Below are 19,267 nucleotides of genomic sequence, written 5' to 3'. Positions count from 1 at the left end.
TAAAATTAAAAGGGGGAAGGCTCGATTGTAACTTGAATTTAAGGACTCCATGATAGGACTAGGAAGTGACTGTTACTTTAAAAAGGGCATCATCTAACTACAATAAAAAGATTATGAGAGTGGTTTCCTTTGAAATAATTTGCCAGAAGGAGCGGTTTATTACGCCATTTGACGTATAAAACTTTGATACACGTGGCAACAATATTTGAATTTACACACCTGTTACATATATAAATCACTTGCCATACCGCAAGTGGTATCAATATCTTGCTGCGTTGCTTCTGAAATAAAATGACATTTTGGAGGTATAATTTCCGGATCGATTCCATTTGAATCGAACCGTTACTCAAGGATATAGCTTCCTTCTATCGGGAGCCCGAGCATAACCCATGTTACGGTCGGCTTCCCGATTTAACTAAGATGATGTACTCCGGCTATATACATTTTTCCGAGACCGGTACTCGGACTGGGTAATGTTTCTCGTGAAGTGCGAAAACTGGATTCCACGGACAGTTCCTATCTTACGATATCCAGCTGATACCATACCAATGAATTAGCATATACATATTATTTACATGTGATCTGAATTGTCACCAGTTAGCCTCAGTAGACTACTGACACAGATGAGATAACGAGAAGCGGTGGGAAATACCGTGGCCATGGCCCCCCTCGCATCGCGAGCGAAGTAAACTAACACGCAAGTATGACTGTAACATCGTCCCGTACGGAAACCGTACAATAACGCGGTAAAAAAAAATGATTCTAATATTATCACACTCATTATTCAACATACGATTAGAGGGACGTTGTTACCAAATAATTTAATCCACGCTCGTCACAATCTTCATGAAATTATCATCCTCGAAATTATTATTATTATTATTATTATTATTATTCACGTCACTTAAGAGGTTATTATTATTAATGGACCGGTCACTTCCGCCAAATTATATATTAAGATATCGGTCGCAATTACAAATTAATTCACTGATCAACCAACGACATCATTACAGTTATTATTATGACTATTATTAATCCGACCGCGGTGATTTAACATCGTCCTTACATTGTTATTATTATCGGTTGCATATTCTCAATTAGATTCCCGTTTAACATCTTCATCAACGCTCATTTAATTAAGGCGGTCCAATCCTTTATCTGCAATATTTATTATTATTATTATCACGACATCATGATTGTCCTCACTCGTTATTACAATGAATACAATATACGACCATTTCTGTGGAATCTGAACTCTCATTATCCTTAGATCCCTTGTATCTCAACGAATAACTGTGCAGTCTATTTATTTCGTACATGCTGTCACGGGTTCGAATTCTACCCGCTGCGTAACTCAGTATTTCTCTGTGACACTGCCCGTACATTTTACACTCATATCAATATCCTAAGTGTCTCTCGTACGGAATTTATTTTTCTCTCTATCTCAATATTCCTCGATTCATTTATTTATTCCTCACAGAATTATCAACTGACTTATTTATTCATTTCGGACATCGTACGACCTTTTATTATCTGACTGCAAATTCTTTCACATTTTCTATCTCATTTGGATCTATGCCTTAGTTCATTCTCCACAAATAATCGTAACATCTTGAAATTATATTTACCAAAATTTGACAATCATGGTCTCGTAATATTAGCACTACATGTTCCGGCTAATGAATCGCAACTTCAAAACGCGACATTTATACGTAAAAAAAATTGGACCGTAATTTAAACCACACGTTCATTAACATGTACGGATTATTAACACCGATCTACATTTCAATATTATTAATCGATCAAATTAAGTTATCACGCACTTTAATTCCAAATTAAAACGACCTCCCGTCATTAAATGATTCCCAATAAACTCAACACTTGATCACATAAATTATTATTATCTCCAAATCATATTAAAAAAAGAAATATCTTCACAAAAAAGTAGTTATATTATTTATTTATTATTATTATTATTTATAAAAAAATAATAATTTCGCCTGTAACTCGGTAGTCCACTCGTAATATGTTTAACGCATAACCCCTTGTACAAAGTCGATTCATTCTGGCACTAAACACTCCAGATATGATTTACTTGGAAATATTATATTAATCGCATCTCACAAATTTAACAACTTCACTTTGAAAATATGACCATATTAATTTCAACAAAACACTCTTGGTATGGCGAAGCTGGATTTTCCTTCCATGTCATTAAATGGCTCGTTAAAATTGACAAAACATAAAAGCACATATCGGGTCTTATTTAACTAGCATAACCAAAATCAAATGTAAAGAAAATTATCGACTACAAAGAAAATATGAATGCATGCATGACTTAACGTACTACACTATATATACAAATTTACATCTCCAACAAACTGAATACATAAAAGACCCGATTATTTACATTATTATGATTTACTACTGTCCGTGCTACAAATTTAGGATGGGGTCGTTAAGCGACCCATCTTGTTACGGAAGGTAACCAAGTATAATCAAATTATTCCCATTTTTCCCATCACGATAACATTTTCCAAATATATTTTACAGTTTAGTACTCATCTTAGTTATCGGTATTCCATTGCAGCTTCGCAGACGAGAGGCTTCATCCAGCCCCTCTCTGCGTTTTACTCCTCCATCCTTGATGGCGTAGTTTCACAAAAGATTTCCTGGCACATTATTATTATTTTACACTCATATCTTGATTACCACAAACCTTCACCATTTACTACGTTAACACTGTATACTTTAATTTGGATACAACAAATTTCTATCCTAGACCCAAGAATTTAATATATTTACACTATTTAATCTTCGTCCACCTACCGCACAATGGACCTGGACACGTACGACGAGGTGTCAACTATTTCGCCCGTCGCGATACGCCCGATTTATACGGCATTCTTGACGTGTTCATTACATCGGTTCGGTATAGCTAAGTACAGGCTACTACTTCCTTAAAGTACTGTTCGTCACACAGTCTATTATGTACGTACTTATGGTGATATATTTTATGCTACTCTCTTGCAGGATAATTACTTTACATCACTGATATTCACAAAGGACAAACACTGTCCTACGTTAACATTTTCTAGATTTAACATGTTGCTTGAGCGCGATCACACTTTACAAACACTGGCGGATGCTCGCGCCATTAAATGACTGTACGTCCGTAGAATTCTAAGTTACCGGCGACCAACAGTTCAGCTCCCGATATTCAATTCACGTGTGCTGGCGACCGTCAATTCAGCTCCAACGATTCAAGACAAGTGTGCTGGCGAGCGTCAATTCAGCTCCAACGATTCAAGACAAGTGCTGGCGACCGTCAATTCAGCTCCGTATATATGGATGAAGCCTTTTTCCCGCGGATTTGTTGACGTCATGCCCCTTAGGGAGGGGGTGGATTTTTAATATCGGTACTTACACTCCGAATTGGAAGTTAAAATTTACATCAAATTAATCCACTCCGCTAGCATATCTGCTGGATAAAATATGAACTCCAGGTGATCACAGATTTAGGAGATATGGATGGATTTCGCTCCTCACATTTCGCGCCTTTGTAAGCGTCCCTGACAACGTGGTCTTCTTTCAGCCAATGAGATTCAAGCTGTCCGGTTTCCAAGAAATCCAGCCTTCAATTTAATTAATTTGCCAATAAGTATTGATTATTTTTCCATGCGTGACATCTAATAAATTCATTACATCCATCCGCGTACTCATATTAATTTATTACTGAATACTTTTGTAGTTACGAAAATATCTCATCCATCATTCCTTAAGATGGTATCACTGAGTCTCCCATCACATTTTTACTATTGGCCGGCAAGCGGTCACGTGATTTAAATCTCCACCTGCTCGAACTTAGGCTAGCGAACGTACACTCAGCCGCTGTACTTTTCCATGAGGTCATGGAATTTCCGTCCTACCAAAAATATCCCAAGGTCTTACTCATGTGGTGGGTTTTCTTTGTATGACTCTCCCCCTTCCTCTTTCTGACCACGACTTATTTGTGGACTCTGTATTTCCTTGTACGCCAACTAATGATATTCCCTGCTGTGAAGTAGCTAAAAGTTGTCGTGTTGAGCTAATCCGTCAGGCTCCAGTCTGTCGTCCTTCCTTCGCTCTGATTTCGACATTACCTAAACGAAATATTTTCAAATACACTCCTCTGTATTTCAATAAATGTATCATATTATTTTACCGATCAAATCATGATTGATTATGGGCCTAAGTCACTCGGGTTCAATACGTGCTCTAAAAAAGAAAATCAATGATAATAATCTCATAATTACGAAGGCAGATAAAGGCAACACTACCATCATAATGGACAAGAACGAATATGTAAGCAAAACAAATCAATTTTTTAAAGATAGCTCATTCTCTACAATAATGAAAGACCCTACTGCAAGAATCAAACATCAACTTAAGCAGACCCTCAAGAATACTTCATATCTTTTAACAGATCAAGAAAAAACTAAATCAATTAATATGAACCCATGTTTACCCACCGCCAAAGCCCTCCCCAAAATACACAAAACCGGTGTCCCCATTCGCCCGATCATTAACTACAGACCAAGTCTCTTATACAAGGCATCGCAATTCATTCAAAGATTTTTAAGAAGAAACTATCATTTCTTATCGAACAAATCCGTCAAAAACATTAAAGAACTGATCGATAAATTGAAAAAATTTAACATTCAATCCAATCATTCTCTCCACTCATTCGATATTGTAAACATGTATCCTAGCATACAAACCTCCAAAATATACCCCATCATTCAAAACAATTTAAGCAAATACAGCAGCTTAAGTATACTAGAAATACAGGATTTCATGTCTATGCTTAAGTTAGTTATCAGCAACAACTATTTCACTTTCGATAATGTTATTTATCAACAAGAAAGATTGGCTATGGGATCACTGGCCTTAGCTGGGATCTACCTGGATTTTTTAGAACACACCAAAATTGATGATAATAATAACTTTAACAACATCCTTTTCTGGGCAAGATTCGTAGATGACATCATAGTAATTATGGATGAGAGCATTACAAATGCAGCTACCACTCTCATTAATCTAAATAACATTGACCCATATATAAAATTCACACTTGAATCCGAATTTGAACAGAAAATAAATTTTCTAGACCTAACTATTACCAGACACCCAAGTTACTTAAGTTATAAGATTTTCAGAAAACCCACCCAAACAGTCACCACAATCCGTCAAGATTCTTCACACCCCCAAATTCACAAACGAGCAGCATACAACAGCATGGTATACCAAGCCTTCAATGTTCCAATGTCTAAAAGAGACCTCAAAAATGAGTTGAACACTATTCGCCATATAGCTAAATCCAATGGATACAGCAGATTCTTTATAGATAAAATAATCAATAAATATAAATACCGCCCTTCTACCACCTTGAAAAAAGATAAGAAAAACAACTCCTCTCTTTCTATCTTTACCTTCAACAAACAAATCTACCAAGTCACCAACATCTTTAAAAAGCACGATGTAAAAGTAGCTTTCAAAACAAAGAATAGGAATGCACAAATCTTACATAATGCCACATCCATAAACAAGTTCAATAGTTATTCAAAATCAGGAGTATACAGGATCACTTGCAACAGTTGTAATTCTTCTTACGTCGGACAGACCGGGAGAAATTTTAATATAAGGTACTCAGAAAACGTCAATGCCCTGAAATACAATAAATTTTCGGCTGTAGGACAGCATATGCATGACTATAAGCACAAATTCACAGACATAAAACAAGATATGGAAATTCTCAAAATCATCAATAAAGGACCCCTCCTTAACATTACCGAAAGCTGCTTCATACATTTAGATCAATATTGCAACCCAAATCATAATCTTAATGAAATTTCAGAAAAACATAATATCCTTTTTGACCTTCTAATTCCCATTTTCAGCAATGTCAAACCAACAAGTCATAATTCAGTTTTTCATTATATTCACAGCACATTTCCTCAACAGCCATCCTTTTTCCCACATCCTTCAGCCCAACCTTAATCCCCCCTCCCCACCCCCCTCCCCACCCCCACCCCCACCCCCTTCTCCAAACCCCTCTCCTTCTGACCTTCCCCTCTCCTCTCCTTCCTTTTCATTTGAATCTCACAACAGTTAGTCTGAAGCACACTCAACAATAGACCACACACCTCATGCTGTATTGAGAGGTAAGTCTCATATAACCTATGCCATCTAACTAACACATACTCTCATTCAATTCATTAATTTAATTTTATCTAATTTATCAGGTTAACTTCATGGGCACCACAAAGAATCGCAAAAATTTTATACCAGACACAATGTATCTGTGTTAACCACATCTTCATGTGCTGTCCTGACAATGTCCAACAACATTTTCAGCAAGATTTAACAAGCACCATGAGAGCATCTCATTTATTATTTTGATTGAGGATGAAACAACATCTAACAGTTCCCCATCAGCTAGTGGTTATTTACAGCAGTGTCCAATGGATTACATATAGCTAACACCACACAAATAGATTTGATGACAAACTACAGGATCAACATTTACCAGTTCCCAGCAGTATTAGAACTAACAGTTCTGTGTATATAAATTAATACTTGAAATTATTCTCAATGATGAACATACTCAAGATGTTAGAACCTAGTTCATTTTCAGATTAATTCATAATTCCATCCCAGTTTTTAATGTCACTTTGTATATATTTGTTATCATTTGTTTTATTGCAATTGTGTGCATGTACATTTGTTTAGTTATTAGGTGTTTCACAATAAGGCTAAAGATGGCCAGCCCCGGCCGAAACTAGTCCCTAATTAATGTAATTTAGAATATTACATATTATAGTATTGAAAGGTGGACCATTACTACATTAATTTAATAATTACATTGTACTTGCAATTCAATACGGATCAGAACAATGAAGTTTATAACCTATGAATGAGACAAAGTCTCTCATAGTGCATTGGCACTGCCGGTGGCTCCAAGTAGTCTATGCAGTGGCCTTCACAGTATGCACTAGCCAGCGTCTTGGTAGGTGTGCTACGTACCAACTGATGAACCCAACCTAGCACACGGGGGCGAAATGCTGACAACCAAGAATGAGTTACCTTGAAAATTTATAATGTCCAATAACGTTTATATTGGTATTAACGTCCGATCAACCTGACATTGGTGGTTAAAGGGTTAACAATACCAATATAAATGGTCCGTTATTGGACATTATAAATTTTCCAGCTAGCTCATTCTTGGTTGCCAGCGTTTCGCCCTCATGTGCTAGGGTGGGCTCATCAGTTGGTACCTAGCACACTTACCAATATGCTGGCTAGTGCATACCGTGGAGGCCACTGCGTAGACTAACTGGAGCCACCGGCAGTGCCAATGCACTAAGAGACTTTGTCTCATCACTAAAAATTGATGCCTGCTTGGCCATCAGATGATATAGATGTTGATTCCGATAGGGAATCTGAAATATTTGTCCTGAATGAGCAAATTTATAATACCAATATAAATGGTCCGTTATTGGACATTATAAATTTTCCAGCTAGCTCATTCTTGGTTGCCAGCGTTTCGCCCTCATGTGCTAGGGTGGGCTCATCAGTTGGTACCTAGCACACTTACCAATACGCTGGCTAGTGCATACCGTGGAGGCCACTGCGTAGACTAACTGGAGCCACCGGCAGTGCCAATGCACTAAGAGACTTTGTCTCATCACTAAAAATTGATGCCTGCTTGGCCATCAGATGATATAGATGTTGATTCCGATAGGGAATCTGAAATATTTGTCCTGAATGAGCAAATTTATAATACCAATATAAATGGTCCGTTATTGGACATTATAAATTTTCCAGCTAGCTCATTCTTGGTTGCCAGCGTTTCGCCCTCATGTGCTAGGGTGGGCTCATCAGTTGGTACCTAGCACACTTACCAATACGCTGGCTAGTGCATACTGTGAAGGCCACTGCATAGACTACTTGGCAACCAAGAATGAGCTAGCTGGAAAATTTATAATGTCCAATAACGGACCATTTATATTGGTATTATAAATTTGCTCATTCAGGACAAATATTTCAGATTCCCTATCGGAATCAACATCTATATCAACATAAAGGGTTAACAGCAACAACTGTGAATATTTCTCAAATAAAGTAAACTAGTTTCCGCATCCCGAAGTGATACAGCTCTTTTTAGACACACCCCTAGTGAAGGGGAGTTACCTGTACCATTTTTACCGCATATCAACCTTCCTGCCATTTGTAAATCTCTGGCAGTACCGTACTGGGAATCGAACTCAGACTCCCAAGAATGGCAGCTAATTGTGCTAACCATTTTGCTGACAGAGATTATTAACTACAAAACACAGATATATAGCATGACTGATGGATGCTTACAATGCGCGGGTCAGACACGAAACTATTCACCTATTCATGCAACGTCATCAGAGCTGCAGTAGGCCTATGCTACAGAGGCAGACATTTGCTAACTACGAAATACAGATGTACTGCATGAATTACATGCATGTTATCTCTGTGTGGGTTGTACAGATGAAACTGTTCACAAATTTGTGTGATGTCATCAGGGCTACAATAAGACTTGTACCCACTTCAAAGCGGAATCATTGTTCTTCTCTGATTAATTACGTTGAGGGGGGTCCTTGTATGCGAGATTCACTCTTTTCATTTTCGTCTCGAAAAGCCGGGTGGGGGGTCTAATACGCTAGGGGGTCTAATACACGAGTAAATACGGTAATAACAATGAATTAATTAATGAATTCATTTGTAACAAATTCTTGATCTGTTAGGTGATTAGGAAATTGATTTTGGCAATGTGTAAATATAAGCAAAAAGGCCTTCGTGTTTAGCAAGTTTTGTTACACCCAGATAAACTTTTAACCTATGGCTCAAGTGGAGTCTTAACCATGGCAATATTGATACAATTTTATTGTAATAAATATGTGAAATCTGTGGAGCTTGTCATAATAAATTAAATCTTGAACAAAGGATTGATGTGGAATCTGTGGCATGATAACTGTGTCGCTGGATTTATGTAAAGTAGGTCCTGTATTTGCCTCAAGCTGTGACTTGACAAGTTTGTGATCATACCCATTGGTCCATGAATACACTATATTGATGAATTTTGTATAATTACAATATGGGTTTCATTAAAAGAATGCACAAATTTTCATTTTGCTTGATTCTGTTTTATTTGCTTTTCCCTGTTGTCCACGAAAGGGACATGAAGCAAGGGCTAGGGATGGAGAGAACATGCAATTTATTGTCAGGAAGCAAGATCGTGGGCAATCATAGCACGCACAGAACGCTGAGGTGTGGCGCTTAGCAACCCTGGTACGAAAGGTGTGTTTGTGTTTCATCATGAAGTGGGGACTCCCCGAGGTGGAGAAGGGTGGAGTTATCCCAATTACAAATCGTCTGTAAGAGGAGAGAGGGTAAAACTTTTTATGATTGTAAACTCAAAACAGCTTGGCCAACTTTGTTTTTGATATCACGGAGCTGCTCGTCATCAGCGGATTTTATAACGATCTGTGACATCTTTTATCATGGTAATGATCACTGGAAAGAAGGAATAAGTTGTTATATAATAGTGGAAAGTTATAGAGACCATATGGTTATTCTCTCTAGAGTCACTTGATGACATAGAAGTCCCATGCGTTAGTTGGAGAATGAGAAGAGATATTTAATTACTACTTTGGATTGTACAAACAGATTTCGTCCGGGATAATCTTAACCACCTTATAAGATCACTGGTCATTATTACGCCTCTAATACCCCGTAAATAGGGCGTATGCATTTTTATAACATATTTTGCATTTTTGTCCATTTTTAAAAATAATTTTCAGTCAGTTCTGTTCCCTTATTTGTCCTTTGGTTATTAAATTTTCATTCAAATATAGTCAGCCTATTTATTTAGTCCAGTAGCCTTTAATTAGGAACCTTATAAACCCCATTAAGATATGGTGAATGATGCAGCCCCCTGGGATAAGAGAAGATAGGTGAGCAGTAAGTATTTGAGCAGTGCCGGGAACTTTGAGAGCTTACCATCCAATCATGCCAATTATGGTAAGAAGGGTATACTTGTTAATATCCCCAATGATTCTCCTTCCAAATGGCTAGAATTCAAAGACACACCCTTGAAAGCTTCCCATTACAGCTACATACGAAGCATGTTTTTTTTTTAAGTAAGTACCATTTTGATATAGAAATTAAAGCAATGAATTTTTTTAAACAATTCTTCTTTTACATGTAAGCCTGTACCTAAAATTATTTCTCAACATAAGTTCCAAGCACATTAAGGCACTCGTATAAATCTGCCGCCTAATGTTCCAGCCACTGCAACACAGTCATTTTTAGGTCATCATCATCAATTGTTGTCATGGTGCTGACCTCCTAAATTCTTTTTCAAGTGTAGGAACAAGTGGTATTCACTAGATGCTAGACTAGGACTATATGGAGGATGATCAAATTCTTCCCAACCAAATGAAGTGATGAGGTCTCAGGTTCAATTAGCCACTTGAGGTCGCGCATTGTCATGAAGCAAAACAATCCCCCTTGTGAGCATGCCACACTGTTTCTTTTGGATTGCACAACAGAATTTACGTAAGGTCTCGGCGTTGACTGTGTCATCCCGGTGCAAAAAATCCACAAGCAACACACCCTGCCTATCCCAAAACACAGTGCACATGAGTTTGTGAGCGCCGGGCTGAGTGGCTCAGACGGTTAAGGCGCTGGCCTTCTAACCCCAACTTGGCAGGTTCGATCCTGGCTCAGTCCGGTGGTATTTGAAGGTGCTCAAATACGACAGCCCCGTGTAGGTAGATTTACTGGCACGTAAAAGAACTCCTGCGGGACTAAATTCCGGCACCTCGGCGTCTCCGAAGACCTTAAAAAGTAGTTAGTGGGACGTAAAACAAATAACATTATTATTATTATTATTAGTTTGTGAGCTGAAATTTTTTGCTTGCACTTCACTTTCTTGGGTGATGTTGAGTGTTTCCATTCCATGGATTGCTGTTTTGATTCCAGCGTAACATAAGTCACCCATGTTTTGTAACTGGTGACAATTTGGTTTAAGAATACATCACCTTCATTACTGTACCACTCAAGAAAATTCAAAGCACTGCCTACACGCTTGGTTTTGTGCAACTAGCAGCATCCTTGGTACCTAGCATGAGCAGAACTTTCGATAATCTAAGTGTCCTGGTAGAATTTCATAAAGAACATTCCTTGAAATTTCAGGCAACTCCAAACTTAATGACAAAATCGTAAAGCGTCTGTTTTCTTGAACCTTTGCATAAACTTTTTGCATCATGTTGTCAGTAATGACAGACAGTCGCCCACTACGCTTTTGCCAATAATGATATCTTGATTTCAATTTTAACATTAATTGAGCTTTAAACTGGTGTTCTCTACAAAGAATGAAACATACTTATAATATATAAAATAAACATTGTAAACTTGTATTGTATAGGTGCGACTTTTCTGTGATTTAACAAGCCCATTAAGGTTGACAATATGAACCAAATATGAAGTTGGGGCCGATGACCTTCGATGTCAGGCCCCTTAAAACAACAAGCATCATCATCATCATCAAGTATGAAGTTTACAAATTTTAACACTATGCTTCTCGTTGCGGACATTATTACGGTTTTAAATGCCTCTCCCTTGCTCATAGTGTGCTCTCCGTACACTTCACTGATTTGCTGATGAATTTCAAAAGTTTTTACATTTTACATTTAGAAAACGAACTGAAAATGAATCACAGCACGTTCTTCACACTCATAAGAAATAAACTGACAAGAGGGTCCACCTTTTCAATACATTATATATCAAGTACATAATATTCCATCAGTCTTGGGACTAGTTTCAGCCACCTAGTGGCCATCTTCAGCCAAATAAAAATTAAACAGATTATGTGATAACTAAAACATATGTATACCAGTTAAAGACAATGTTGCAGGAATAATTATAACATTAAAATACATTTAATAACAAAAATTATGGTTATGATCTTCTTAATACCAATATAAATGGTCCGTTATTGGACATTATAAATTTTCCAGCTAGCTCATTCTTGGTTGCCAGCGTTTCGCCCTCGTGTGCTAGGGTGGGCTCATCAGTTGGTACCCAGCACACCTACCAATACGCTGGCTAGGGCATACCGTGGAGGCCACTGCGTAGGCTAACTGGAGCCACCGGCAGTGCCAATGCACTAAGAGACTTTGTCTCATCACTAAAAATTGATGCCTGCTTGGCCATCAGATGATATAGATGTTGATTCCCATAGGGAATCTGAAATATTTGTCCTGAATGAGCAAATTTATAATACCAATATAAATGGTCCGTTATTGGACATTATAAATTTTCCAGCTAGCTCATTCTTGGTTGCCAGCGTTTCGCCCTCGTGTGCTAGGGTGGGCTCATCAGTTGGTACCCAGCACACCTACCAATACGCTGGCTAGTGCATACCGTGGAGGCCACTGCGTAGGCTAACTGGAGCCACCGGCAGTGCCAATGCACTAAGAGACTTTGTCTCATCACTAAAAATTTGCTCATTCAGGACAAATATTTCAGATTCCCTATGGGAATCAACATCTATATCATCTGATGGCCAAGCAGGCATCAATTTTTAGTGATGAGACAAAGTCTCTTAGTGCATTGGCACTGCCGGTGGCTCCAGTTAGCCTACGCAGTGGCCTCCACGGTATGCACTAGCCAGCGTATTGGTAGGTGTGCTGGGTACCAACTGATGAGCCCACCCTAGCACACGAGGGCGAAACGCTGGCAACCAAGAATGAGCTAGCTGGAAAATTTATAATGTCCAATAACGGACCATTTATATTGGTATTATAAATTTGCTCATTCAGGACAAATATTTCAGATTCCCTATGGGAATCAACATCTATATCATATGATCTTCTTGTCATAAATATGATTTCTTAAAACTGACTTAGGACCTCAGACAAAGAAGTAAATCTCTATCATGAAATATACAGTATATCTAATGTCTGATGTAGAACAAGCACTGACTTGCTGGAGGAAGCAGGCAGGCCATATAAGTACTCGTGCTTGTTCCCAATCCACTCCTTTGTTCACATGGCTTGCCTGCTTCCTCCAACAAGTTTTAGTTACCAAATAATCTGTTTAATTATTTGGCTGAAGATGGCCACTAAGTGGCTGAAACTAGTCCCAAGAGTGATGTAATATTATGTACTTGATATATTGTATTGAAAAGGTGGACCCTTTTGTCACCTTATTTCTTATAATTGCACTTCAATATGGAACAAAAATGAAATTTATATATTATAATTAAATACTTCACACTTGGCGGGACCAGTAACTATCAGAGGCATTTTCAATATGCACAAACATAAATACTGGCAAATGCTTCCATAATGGTGTCTGTGGCTAGCCTAAAGATGTACAAACTGAGTGCACATGCTCTGAACGATGATTGAACCACTGCAGCAGTCATATTTAAAGAAGATACTTACTTAAAAAACATGCTTCGTACCCTCCAGAAAACGCAAATACAGATGGTGCAATAGCACCTGTGGCAGGGCCATAAGACAACTTAGAATTCATTTAGGCCTGCAAAAACTGGAATTCCCATCAAAACGATCAATTCATCAAATTCCAGAAACCTCAAAACCCATCAGATCCAAAAAAACAAAAAATACAATTAAAAAAGACTGGCAGAAATCAAACAACAAAAGGAACTTATACAGAACATTCAGGGAATGATCAAATTATCAAGCACCTAGTCTCGTATTCAAATGTCTGGACTGGACTCTGGAAATAAATAATAAGGAAAATCGAAAACTCCAAAAAAATTATTTCAAGGACCTTTTAAGCTGTGAATGAACGAAAGAACAACCACTCACCTTTGAAAAACCCACATCAAATTTAGACTCAAATACACAAGTACATTGTACTAAGTAAGTTCAAACGCACTCTTTAGTTCAGCATAATGAATCAATAATAATAATAATAATAATAATAACAACAATAATGACATATATATATATATTTGTGTTATACTCACATATTGTCACATTCCTCAATAAATTGTGGACTAATTTTATACTCTTGATCATCAACTTCAGTCTTTATGCCCTGTAAATATAAAGAAAGACCGAATATTCATGGCAGGTCAAGAATAGATCAAATAAAGATTGTATCTTGTGATGTATGTAATGTTACATCCAGACAGCACAAGCCTTAACCAAGTACAGTGAAAGTCCGGTTAAATGTGGTCCGAATCAACGTGTATTCAGATTGAATGCTATACAAAGCATGTAGTAAGGAACTGCACAGAGGGATTCTGCTATACAATCTATAACTAATACTGACTCCACGCTAAACAGAACTTCAAAGGATAACTGGATGGGGCTTTAGAAATTGCATGTCTGTCTATTCACGGAAATAATGGTGTGCCGTTTCCACATGATGTCTATCAGTGAGAATCATGATCAGAACAGCGAGAATACAAATGTGAGGAATCGAGTTCAGCATGATTCTTCAAACATGGCACCGGACTAATTTGATACGGCTATGTGTACATATACTATAAATGGAAAAATCTTAATAACGAGATATGGACTTTTGTAACATTAAAAAAAAAAAAAAAAAAAAAAAAAAAAAAAAAAAAAAAAAAAAAAAAAAGGCGTATGGCTTTTAGTGCCGGGAGATCCCAGGACGGGTTTGGCTCACCAGATGCAGGTCTTTTGATTTGACACCTGTAGGTGACCTGCGTGTCATGATGAGGATGAAATGATGATGAAGACAACACATATTCACGACACTGCTGGGAATCGAACCAGGGACCCCTGTGACCAAAGGCCAGCATGCTAACCATTTAGCCATGGAGCCAGACTTTGTAACATTTTAAGAATCTAATTATGTATAATATTATTCATTTAGTGTTAATTTATATGTTATGTGTGTTGTAATTAATTAAAAGACGAAGCCAAAGAAGATAGGTAAATGAATATCACATAAGAGTAAAGTATTGAAGTGTCCATAACACGATGGTGGCAGCATGTATGCCGTGATCATCGAAGCTACATTCTTTGAACACATAGTAGAAGGCACATTGAGTTAAGGATTTGTTTTTACTTTACTGTTATGTTAAAAAAATAGAAAATCAGATGATTATTGTTATTGTTAAATGATAGAAAAAAGCTTTAGAGATCATAAGAGTTCTGACTGATGATAAGCAGGATTGATATTAACTAGCAGAAACAAATCATCGTTTATGAGTATAATAATATTTGAAAAGATTATTTCAGGCTCATTCTACGAGAGGATCGCATATGTTGAGTTATAATATGATCCAGATTAACGAGATGGAGTGCTAAAATTCAAAGATGAGCCCCAAACGTTGTAAGCCTTGCGGACATGAAGAGGAGGCATAAAGCCACGAGCAACATGGACCCTGGCGTTCAAGTCAGTAACCTATGATATTATATTTATAAAATAATATTCTTCATGTAGTCTTTCTTCTATCTTGCTAGACGTGGTATATGATTTACATCAAGTTTTAGATGTCCTGAAGTAGTTTAATCAATGAGGGAAGCAAACACACAATAAATTATTGCGAGTGACATTAATAATTAAGGTATTGCGACACGTACTTGTCCGAGTTATGTGTTCTAAATTTAACACTTTAATTAGCACGTGCTTGATTATTTTGCTGTGATATTCTGACCTCGGTAGATTAAATAGTGGATGATGTCATTGAGTATTAGTGAACAGTGAGATAATATCCGCGAGTGATGTGTATTGATCTGATTGATATTTATGTCAGTTTAATGGTGTGCATTATTTCACACAAATGCTATGAATTGGTTTCTTGTGTGTAATGGTTTAATATTGCCCAGGTTATGACTAGTTGTGTTGCAATTATATCATGTGTTATATACTATATGGTCTTCAATATATATTATAATGGTAAGTCGTAGAGGTAATGTTGAGTTTATGATTGGTATTCAACGTGAGTATTTATATTTGTTGGTCTTCGTTGATGGGAAACGTTAATGGTAATAATGTGTTGACGAACGATGTTGTCGATATAGATGACGATTTATTGACATTGATGTGTTCTTCGAAATGTATCAAAGACGTATAGTATATCTGAATCTGACTCATGTGCACTCATTAATAAGACATGGAATGCGAGTGAAGTTCTTCAAATTAATGTCAGATTCTTGCAAATCCTGGGTAGTTATTGTTCATCGTTCGAATCCATAGATTATATTCGTATCATGCATGATAGAGGTAATAAGCGTGTGTATTCCCAATTTCTGTACATGTTTAAGAGAACATTGATGAATTGGATGTCATGATGTCCACTTGTAAGCTACTGCTGATCTTGCCATAGGGTCGTTTGCCTGCTAATTCGAGATATTTTATGTGAATGATCATCACCGCTATATTCATATCGTAATGCTCAATATCAAGATGGGATGTGAGTGCCATCATCATTATTTAAGTAGTTATCACATAGCTGCGAGGATGTCTAACCTATTATTTAATTATAATCCAATTGTAGTTACCTACTTATGAGTAAGTTATAGTATTATTGTAGAGTGTAGATTAGATGTGTTATTTATTTATTTTCATTTCTTAAATATGATTTTAATTTCTTGTTCTTGTTTCATGCCATTTCATTCATAATGTCATTCATTATGTTGTTGGTAACATAGATCCTCGGAGATATGTGGGCACACTAATATGGGTTTGATCTTCTGTGAGTGCAAACGTCTTCAGGGCAGTTTTTCATTCAGAATAGGTTAGTTTAGGATCATTTTCATTTGATTTCCACGGCAGAAGAACATTATTAAATAGGATTTTGTCTCAAAAGCAAATCTGAACAACAAAATTTTATGTAATTTAATCATTGCGATACACGCGACAGAATGATCGTGAATATTAAGAAGTCTATGTTATATAACAGGATAATTACATCCAAATTTATAAATTTCAACTAAGATGGTATATCGCATCAATAATGATTGAAAGAAAACAATAATCTAAATGTTAATTGTAAACCAGTGTTCGTATAATATGGAACAATCAAAACTTGATGAGCAATGACAATCGATTTCCACTGCATTATGTTGTGATAGACTTTACTTAATAACTGATTTCAATTTTATCATTTTCATTTTATAATATTTTGACCTAATATTAATCTTTGGTTTCGTCTGAATATAGCTTAGGGACTTCATTGAATCAACATGTTACCACCCAGAATATCTGAGTTGTTGTTCAATGTAATATAGAAATGTTCAACCATCCGTGATCACATACAATGATATTATGCCTATCAATATGTAATGCGTCATTAATATCCTGGGTCTAGACAATCTGGAAACGATGATCATAATCATACGCAATAATGTAGTATATAGCCTATAATGGTGTAACGTTAAACTTAAAATCAATCATGGTATATAAACTCATTGGAATTATATGATAAACCAAATTCTCAGTCTGGAGCATTGATCGCCCAATAGGATTCCTATTGCAATTTGATTTCATCGTCATTTTTAGATTTCAACCCAATCGATGATATTCGTAACCGCATTTGACTGACACTGCGGCACCCTAGCTACCTGTGGCGTTCAAGTATCTCAATTTAATCTCGCTGGTAAGAAGAACCTGTGAAAGACCCTGAGTGTGGAGCTCCATGACACCAAATGTAAGGGTGCACTGGGACATGAACAATTGGCCAAGCTTTTGTATACACAGGGGAAGTTAAACAATTCAAACTTGTTTGCCCACATCTGTGCTTACAAAACACGTGACCGTGTTGATTTTTATCTTCTGTTGGATAGTCTCCTAGTAAAGTCTTGAGTTTAGTGTAGGTACTGTGATGTCACAAAAGAGAGAAGCGTACTCTGAACAATACACTGAACATTATTTTGTGGTGAAGAATGGAATGTTGAATTTGGGTATTTTAGGTGTTCTCTTGTAGCGTACCATTTTTTGTCACCATATAGGTCATTTTCCATTTACCGTACTTAAGCTACAATGCCAGGTAAAGCATATCCCCAAAAAAATCATGTTAAATCGAGCTCCTACTGCATCTAGATATATCTAGATCTACAAATAAAATATACAAGTAATTTGGTTATTTTATCTGTGGTTAGTCTCTATGTAGGTCAATGAAATGAATAGTACCTCAAGGAACGAAACATAGGGTAAACAGTAACCAATAGTGCACCTCGCCTGATAGCCGTGATCGTTAAGGGATAAAACCTTTATGGTCTAACACTGAGGTTAGCAGGTTCAATTCTTGTTGGTGGCACTTTTCATGAACAGAATGTTGGTCAGCAGGGTAGAAGAGATGGTAGTATATAATTTCTAACCACTAGATTGCATGCCAATTTCAATTTCAAACCTCTCCACATTTCTCATACAGAGTGAGGGTATGAATGCTATCGATGATGATTCAACCATTGGATGGCAACGTTAAGACTTGAGTAGACCCTCTGGAGTTATTTGACATGAGTAACTTCACACTCTACTGATATCATCATCATCATCATCATCATCATCATCATCATGCAGTCATCACATTGAACTACATGAAATTTAAGATTGACTGGAGGCCCGGTATGTGGTTTAATAGGTACATGCAAGGTCTATATACACAGGTCAGGACACAAATGTTACTTAGGGAGCCACCATTTTGGGACTCAATGTGGGCGCTTCCTACAGCATTTTCCATCTTGCATATGGGCAAGTTTCAGATTTTTAAAAACGGATTTAAGAACACAAAAGCTGTTAAAATAAGTTTCACTTGTCTTGGATTACATGTAATTAATAGTTTTCCTATAAGCAGTGAATTGTGATATAGTGATACAGTAAGATATCTATTTTGTTATCTGTAAGAACTTGTGTTTCATATTTTGCGAACAGCTGAAATGGAATTAACTATATGACAAAATTATCAGAATTTTTTCAGCCTATTTATTGTAATAATTTTGTAAATTCATATAAATCTATAAACTCTCAGATTCTTTAATCTTTAGACATGGTTTTCTTGATAATAGTACACAAATATTACTTAGGGAGCCAACATTTTGGGACTCAATATGGACGCTTCCTACAGCATTTCCATCTTGCATATAGGCAAGTTTCAGATTTTTAAAAACGGATTTAAGATCATTTAGGGTACCTACGCATGAACAAAGTAATATAATGATCAATGAAGTATGGAAGGTTAAAA

At 36.8% G+C, this 19,267-nt stretch overlaps 1 protein-coding gene across 1 annotated transcript in view; it reads right to left on the bottom strand.

Annotated features, from left to right (window-relative positions):
* The window catches only part of LOC136856733 (zinc finger MYM-type protein 1), a 179,501-nt gene that overhangs the window by 98,695 nt on the left and 61,539 nt on the right, over window positions 1-19,267 (bottom strand). Inside the window, exon 4 of the mRNA XM_067134809.2 lies at window positions 14,075-14,145. Within this exon, the coding sequence (XP_066990910.2) occupies window positions 14,075-14,145 (71 nt within the window). The remainder of the gene's footprint in view (window positions 1-14,074; window positions 14,146-19,267) is intronic.

This window comes from Anabrus simplex, chromosome 1 (assembly GCF_040414725.1).
Source record: "Anabrus simplex isolate iqAnaSimp1 chromosome 1, ASM4041472v1, whole genome shotgun sequence".
NCBI lineage: Eukaryota > Metazoa > Arthropoda > Insecta > Orthoptera > Tettigoniidae > Anabrus > Anabrus simplex.
The sequence above is the reverse complement of the archived record's forward strand: the minus strand, read 5'-3'. Positions and strand labels throughout refer to the sequence as shown.